Genomic DNA, 7,964 nt, shown 5'->3' with positions numbered 1-7,964 from the left:
ATCAGGCTGATGACGAGCAAAGACTCAGAAACATGTCCCTGAATGCTGGCTAGGCTGGGTGGAGGAGCTTGTCTCCCCCTCGCAAACTTAAGGACACAGTAATTGTGTCAAGGCCGACAGGATGCGGTCCAGCTTCCTAGGGCTAAACGGCAGTAGTGTATTCCCTTATTGGGATTGTCACATTAAGTTGACAATATACTACAACTATATATATATAAATATATATATATATATATATATACATATCTCTCTCTCTCTCTCTCTCCCTCTTTATATATATACACATATATATATAAAGAGGGAGAGAAAGAGAGAGAGAGAGAGAAAGTAGTGGTACAAGGCACTAATGTTTACTAGAAATAGCAGTTGATAAATTTACGATGCTATATATATATACATATCATCATCATCATCATTTAACGTCCGCTTTCCATGCTAGCATGGGTTGGATGATTTGACTGAGGACTGGTGAACCAGGTGGCTACACCAGGCTCCAATCTGATCTGGCAGAGTTTCTACAGCTGGATGCCCTTCCTAACGCCAACCACTCCGAGAGTGTAATGGGTGCTTATATATATATACAGGGTGTGAAGGGTATTTGAGGACAGTTTTTGTATGCAATAAAACAACTATATTTCAGCATAAATAGATATGTATTCGTATAAACATTTGTGCAATTAGTCTTGATAATGATTTTTTAAGCAAATTATTCTATGAAACTGCCTTCAGTTTCGATGACTGCTTCAATGCTGGACTGAAACCATTGGCATGCTGACACTTCATGGTCCTTATTCATTTCAGACATCACCTGGACAATGGTGGCCTTTCTTGAAGCTATGGTATTATGAGGATGATAATTAGTCTCCCTTTCAACAGTGCTCCACACATAGTAGCCCATGGGGTTCAAATCTGGCGAGTTTGGAGGCCACATATTGGGTGTAAAGATTGTCAGAGAACCATTCTTGGGTGACTAGGGCTTTGTGAGAATGTGCTGAGTTGTGTTGAAACACATATGACCTTCCATTGCATACTTCATCAATCCAGGGCTTGATAACAGTTTCCAGTACCTCAATGTATTCAGCAGTGTTAATTCTAAGACCCCGTGGCAAAAATGTGGGGTGGCATCACATGACCTTTGCTACTCACCACTCCTAAAACCATTGCAGTTGCTGGAAATTTTGAGTGCATCACTCTGGGTAATTCAGAAGGATCTGCACATGACCACTTGTCATTTCTTCTATTGATCCTGGTCAAAGTTTTTTACGTCAGAGAAAAACTAAAGCATGCCTAGTTTATGAGGGTTTTTCACTTTGTTAAGTAACTTTTTTGAATGGATGAGACAGTTTGCCTGTGTCTTTGCAGACACGAATTGGCCTTTCCTCATTACATAGGACTTGTATCGAATGTCACAATGTTCCACGAGGTACTACTCTGACACCTGAAGTTCTTTAGCAATGGACCTCATTAGGGCGGTGAGCTGGCAGAATCGTTAGCACACCGGGCGAAATGCTTAGCGGTATTTTGTCTGCAGTTACGTTCTGACTTCAAACTCCGCCGAGGTCGACTTTGCCTTTCATCCTTTCGGGGTCGATTAAATAAGTACCAGTTATGCACTGGGGTCGGTGTAATCGACTTAAACCCTTTGTTTGTCCCCTCTATGTTTAGCCCCCTATGGGCAATAAAAAAATAAATGGACCTCATTGATCTTCTGGAGTTTTCATTGATCATTGATAATGTTTTGAACATGTGGTATAAATTCCAGTGTCCTTTTAGTGTTTGAACACTGTGAATGTTTTTGACTCTTTGAAACATTTCCATCACATGCCTCCAATTCCAACTGAACTTTGTGTACAAATGATTTTGTAGCATTTAGAAAGTTGCTCATTTCTAAATCACTGTGGTTTGTATGTATAGCAACTATGACTGCATGTCTTTTCATTTCTTAAATTCTTAAAATCAAAATAATTTCCTGTGAATCATTTGATGCATCTCCTGGACAAGAATTTCCAAATTGCTGTTCATCACCTGGCATGTTTGTTACTATTTTTAGTAAAGAGAAAACTGGAAGTTTAAACCTGAAGCCCTTTCGAGAAGGTTAACATTGCAAGTGAAGTGAAATGATACCAAATGTTTTCAGAAGGCTCTGAAACATAACCAGCTGACTTAATTCTGAGAGCTCTAACATCCATTCTTCATCGTCATTTAACATCCACTTTCCAAAGGCTGGATGGTTTTGATTGAGAAATGGTAAGTTGGGAGACTGCACTAGGCTCCAATCTGATTTGGCAAGGTTTCTACAGCTGGATGCTCTTCCTAACACCAACCACTCTGAGAGTGTAGTGGGTGCTTTTACGGCACAGGAATTGGCCACACTTAAATGGTGCTTTTTACATGCCACTGGCACAGGTGCCAGTCAGGTGGCACTGGCTACGTTCGAATGGTGTATTTTACGTGCCACTGGCACAGATGTCAGTCAGGCGGCACTGGCATTGGCCATGCTCAGATGGTGCTTTTTATGTGTCACCGGCATGGCATGTTCACAAAAGCTAAAACAATAAAAGTAAACACTAAAACAAAACTACAAATTTATATAAAATTTATTTTGAGTAATAAATGCTTTTTTCATTCATCGTTTTCATTTTCTTCAGAAGCAAGACTTCCAAAAACTTCAGCAGGAACAGCTTGTTGTTGAAGATTCACTTCTGCAAAAAATTAATGAAAAGAAGACAAATGAAACAAACATAATTTTGGAGTTTTTGAATATAAAAGTTTGACTTTGTATCCAAATAAATTATGGCCTGACAGTTTACAGTCTTTTTCTGTATTGAAAAAATACAACACAAAAATAACTAAGAATTTTTAAATAGTAGTACATCATATTAAATCCCAGTAAGTATTTCATTTATTCCACATGAAAGACTTATATTCCAAACAATATTTCTTTGTTTATGGGATACAAAAAAATAATTAAAAAAAACCATAGTATTACATTAATTATACAGCAACAACAGGTTGTGTCCACAACAACAGGACTATAAAATTAATTCATAGATGCATTTACATATTATATGTATGCATATGTTTGTGTATGTGTGTATACACACACACACATATATACAAAATTATGATCAAGTATAAACAAAAATGCTGTTCCTTGAAAATAATTTGATCATCCCAGACTCCATTTAGATTCAGACCTGTTAATTGTCAATGAAGTCAGTAACTTCTCCAAGTTTATTTAACTTAACCCTTTAGCATTCACATTATGCTCTGTCAATTGTAATGCTTATTTATTCACATTGCTTTGAATTAATCATGCATTATCTTGTAGCTTCAAGATTTTGAAGACATGATAGTTTATTTTTTGGAACGACACAGTAGGGTAAATGTGAGTGGTAGGACTGGGCCAATTTGAATGCTAAAGGGTTAATATATTAAATTGATGCCACTGAACAACATACAAATTAAATTAGAAAATTATGGTGACATTTCATGGTCTGTATATGAAAATAGAATCAATATAGATTTGTTTAATAAAACTAGGAAATGAAAAATTAGCTACTGAACCTTCAATTTCTTCATCTTCATCAGTATCAAAGTCATCATCAATATTAATTTCATCAGGATTCGTTGTCTTGGTATATTCTCCCAAATCTTCATCTGTAGTGTTGCTCCTGTTAATGTGAATAATTATTCTTTTACTGAGGATAAAAATACTTTCTTTGAGAACTTCACAGCCAAGTAATTAAACAGAAATAAGACTATAATACATATCTCCTCTTGCTAGTTGATAAAATGTTTAAAAATTGTATCACTGAAAAGACATTCAGTTGAAAAAGTTTTTGTTTAAGTATTGGAAGTTGTATCATAGATTCTGTTTATTCTATTTTAGGAAAAAAGATTTAAGGTATTTTTCGATGTAATTATCTGTGGTGGCGGCGACGTCTTCATCGTTGTGCAGCCATGGCTGCATCGGCATGACTTGTGGGGAAGAAGAGGCTCCCCACCATGCCGCTCACGACCATGCAGCCCCTGCTCACTACCCCTATCCTGTTTATTCTATTTTAGGAAAAAAAATTTGAAGTTTTCCAACTTATCATTTTTCACTTATTGTAAAAACCCATGTAATTTGCGCACCTGTGTAATTTACGCAGGTGATTTTCAGGATAAAAATTGTTAAAAAAAGCTTCTACTTGTGTAAAATTTGCACCCAAAAGTTTTCAGAATTGCCGACATAGCCAGGGAAAAAAGTTTTTAATTTAGTTGTATTTAGCATAATTTCACTTACTTATGATTAAATTTTATTAAATTTTCCTTAAATAAAAATAATCTGTTAGACGTATCACATTGAAAGCTATTAAATTATGAAGTGTTTGTGTTGCTTATAATAAACTTTGACCGATGAAACTGATTATGTGAACAGAATTCTGATTCCTTATTTACATTTAATGGATATTTGTCCTCATTTTGTTTGTTGTTAACACATATCAGCTGATATACCCTCCAGCCTTCATCAGGTGTCTTGGGGAAATTTTGAACCTGGGTTCTCATTCCTAAGGTATTTTTCGATGTTATTATTATTATTCAGGTCACTGCCTGGAATCAAACTTGGAATTTCATTGTGTCGTAATGGGGAGAAAACGAGCAAATAGCTTCCTGGTGGAAACGTAAGCTAGACTCCCTAAACGGAGAAAAACTGATCTAGTTAAGGAAATTGCTGGACTCCAAGCAATGTAAAATATGGCCCAAACCTATTCTGACATTAAATGAGTCAACTTCCGGTATGAATGTTTGCATTTGTACGGTATTTTTCAACAAAGAAAATTTCTTAAAAAATTCTGGAAACGATCTACTCATGTAATTTATGCACCCACTAAAGTTTATTTTTGTTTTTGCGAAAAAAGTGCATAAATTACATGGGTGTTTACGGTAATTTCCATTGTGTCCTCTTATATCAAGATTAATTACATTTACTTTCATGAAATTACACTATACAAGATTAAAATAATATACTATATCTGCAAAACACAAGACAGAGAACAAAACAGCCAAATATAGAATGACAAAGCTTACCTCACAAACAAGATTCCTTTGTCTGGTTTGATCTGGTCTGAGACAGCCTCTTCAGCGAGTTGACGGGCCTTCTCTTCAAGTTTCTTCATTTCATTTACTTCTTCATTGATAAATTATTATAAACAAAATATAAAATATACAAAGTCATGATGTAAGAAATAATGCTATAAATGTAATTAATAGTTTGGGATTATATTTGTTTTAATTTTATATTCCTTTAATTTTACCTGCATGGGTGGAATGGTTTATTTGTTGGAACAATAGTTTCTGTAGCTGGATACCTATCCTCTCAGCTGTCAAATAGGAGTGGAGCTTTTTTTCTTTTTGATCATAGATAAACTGAACAAAGCAAAATTGTTATTTTACTCCAGGTCAACCTTGAAAAAGCAGATCTATGATCAAAGATGATCCAACTGTGACCATCTCATTTGTTTTTCTGTCTTTTTATCAGGTATAATAAGCCTAGGACTGCATTAGCCAATGAGTCTTGCCTGTTTTTTAAGATGGGCAGAATCTGAAGGAGATTTGGTTACTAATTCTAGCAAGTTAAATGACTTTTTAGAAAGTTCCTTGCTGGCTGAAGCAAACACATAGAAGACTATTTGGCAAAGAAGCTAGCAGAATTATACCTTGGTTACAAGTTTAACACAATGTCTTTTGAAGATCTGAACTGATGACTTTGGTGTCAATATTCCAGATCTTTAAACAACAACAACCCATTGTTTTACATTTGCTTTCCAAGCTTGCATGAGTTAGATGGATTGTCATGATCTGAGTTCTTATTTGGAGTCGCTGTCTCCCTAGACAAATCATATATTTTATTTTGGCATGGTTTCTATAATACTACAATGTTAATGCGATGCATTTTATTGTTGCATCAATACAAGAGAGGTTGCCGTACCCTTAAAAACACAGGAATAAAAGATCCCCCTATACAATCATTGTGCCAATTGAAATAATAACAAAAAAAATATTTTGTGATATGAGTAACCATCAATAGTTGCAGTTTATTTCCTTTGTGGAGAAGAAACAAGTCATATTTTTAAGCTACACATGTTAATTTCTATCTTATTAACAAACTAGACAACAACTTAAAATGCAGAGCAAAAATTAAAGTGTGTACTTTACATTTTAATTTTTGTTACGTGCTGAATATTTCGTCACATTATATATTTCATACTTTTATCAATATAATGTATTATTAATTTTATTAAAACATTGGAAATGTATGCAATGAAATATTAAGAACCTACTGTACAGGTGAATGTAATTTCTATGGGAACTGATTACTTTGAGTGTTTTACTCATGGAATCAAACCAAAGAACATAGTATTAGAATGAAAATGAAGGTATGTGATGAAACTGTCTGTGGAGTGTGTATGAAGCTAGAAAGTAAATAAAGAAAATTTGAGATCATAGGTTCCAATTTTTACTTAGCTTAAATAAGATATTTTGTAACTTCTTGTTAAATAAGCTTACAAATATGTTAATTGTTAAGAAAGGAAAAAGATAAGATGACAAAATTTACCAGTGTTTGGTTCATCTCCTTTTGTATTTGTCGCAGCTAGCATTTGAGCAGACATGAAATTAACCTAAAAGTAAAAATAGAAAATATTAAAGTTTTTCATATTTCATATGATTTCAAAGTCACAAATTTATAAAAATGGGATTTAGTTGATTGAATTGACTCAAATACATATTTTGCTGGAACGTATTTTACTGATTACAAAAATGTGAAGAACATTTGAATTCAGAACATAGATAAAAGTAAATCCTTGGATACTGTTTCTGCTAATCCACTACCTGTCATTTTATATAAATTATGCAAAAAAAAAACAAAAAAACATCATCATGTAATGTCCATTTTCTATACTGACATGGAATGGATAGTCTGACAGGATTGGAGAAGTGGCAGGACTACAGCAAGCTCCAATATAAGTTTGGTTTCTATGACTGAATGTCTTTCCTAATGCCATATATGGAAAGTTTATGATTAACGCTTACAAATTTATTTGTTGAATGCCTGATTTCACCTTCATCGTACTCACTTATGTTTAACAGAATTAAGATTACATGTGCAGTCAGTCTTTTTCTTTTAGATTTTTACCCTCTTTCTAGAAAGATTCTGGCTTCAGTATCCTGGGACAAAGATGGAGTACTCATCATAAAATACCTGCCAAAGGCTTGCACCATCAATGCAGAATGCTACATGTTCCTGTTGGATGAACTGTGTGAAGCTTTGAAGCAGAAATGCTGTGGGAAGCTGAGCTGTGGTGTTCTGTTTTAGTGCCAGCACACGAAACTCCATAGAAAATATGCAGTTTTGGCTTTGAATTTGTTGACCACCCACTTTACTCGCCTGACTTGGTCCCCTCCGACTATCACCTCTTTCCACAACTGAAGAAATATCTCAATGGAATGAAATTTCACTCCGATTTGGAAGTGATCGTTGCTACAGAGGCCTGGTTGGAGGCCCGACCTTCCAAGTTCTTTTTACAGGACTTAGAAAAACTGAAGGACTGCTGCAGTAGGTGTGTGAATCTGAGAGGGGAATATGTTGAATAAAACCATAATTAACTGATCCTCCTGTATTTTCTTTTAACCAAAGCCAGGAACTTTTCAGCAACTCCTTGTATATAGTATGTCGTCGTCGTCGTTTAACGTCCGCTTTCCATGCTAGCATGGGTTGGACGATTTGACTGAGGACTGGTGAAACCAGATGGCTACACCAGGCTCCAATCTGATTTGGCAGAGTTTCTACAGCTGGATGCCCTTCCTAACGCCAACCACTCAGAGAGTGTAGTGGGTGCTTTTACGTGTCACCCGCACGAAGGCCAGTCAGGCGGTACTGGCAACGGCCACGCTCAAAATAGTGCATTTCATGTGCCACC

The 7,964-nt window shown here is 35.4% G+C and overlaps 1 protein-coding gene across 1 annotated transcript in view; it reads right to left on the bottom strand.

Moving 5' to 3' along the window:
- Positions 1-2,579: 2,579 nt before the first annotated feature.
- The window catches only part of LOC106870639 (pre-mRNA-splicing factor SYF1), a 32,756-nt gene continuing 27,371 nt past the window's right edge, over positions 2,580-7,964 (bottom strand). The window contains exons 21-24 of the mRNA XM_014916783.2: positions 6,602-6,665; positions 5,074-5,173; positions 3,568-3,674; positions 2,580-2,702 (exon numbers count right to left, since the gene is read on the bottom strand). Of these exons, the coding sequence (XP_014772269.1) occupies positions 2,623-2,702; positions 3,568-3,674; positions 5,074-5,173; positions 6,602-6,665 (351 nt within the window). The 3' untranslated portion in view covers positions 2,580-2,622. The remainder of the gene's footprint in view (positions 2,703-3,567; positions 3,675-5,073; positions 5,174-6,601; positions 6,666-7,964) is intronic.

This window comes from Octopus bimaculoides, chromosome 1 (assembly GCF_001194135.2).
Source record: "Octopus bimaculoides isolate UCB-OBI-ISO-001 chromosome 1, ASM119413v2, whole genome shotgun sequence".
Classification (NCBI taxonomy): domain Eukaryota; kingdom Metazoa; phylum Mollusca; class Cephalopoda; order Octopoda; family Octopodidae; genus Octopus; species Octopus bimaculoides.
The sequence above is the reverse complement of the archived record's forward strand: the minus strand, read 5'-3'. Positions and strand labels throughout refer to the sequence as shown.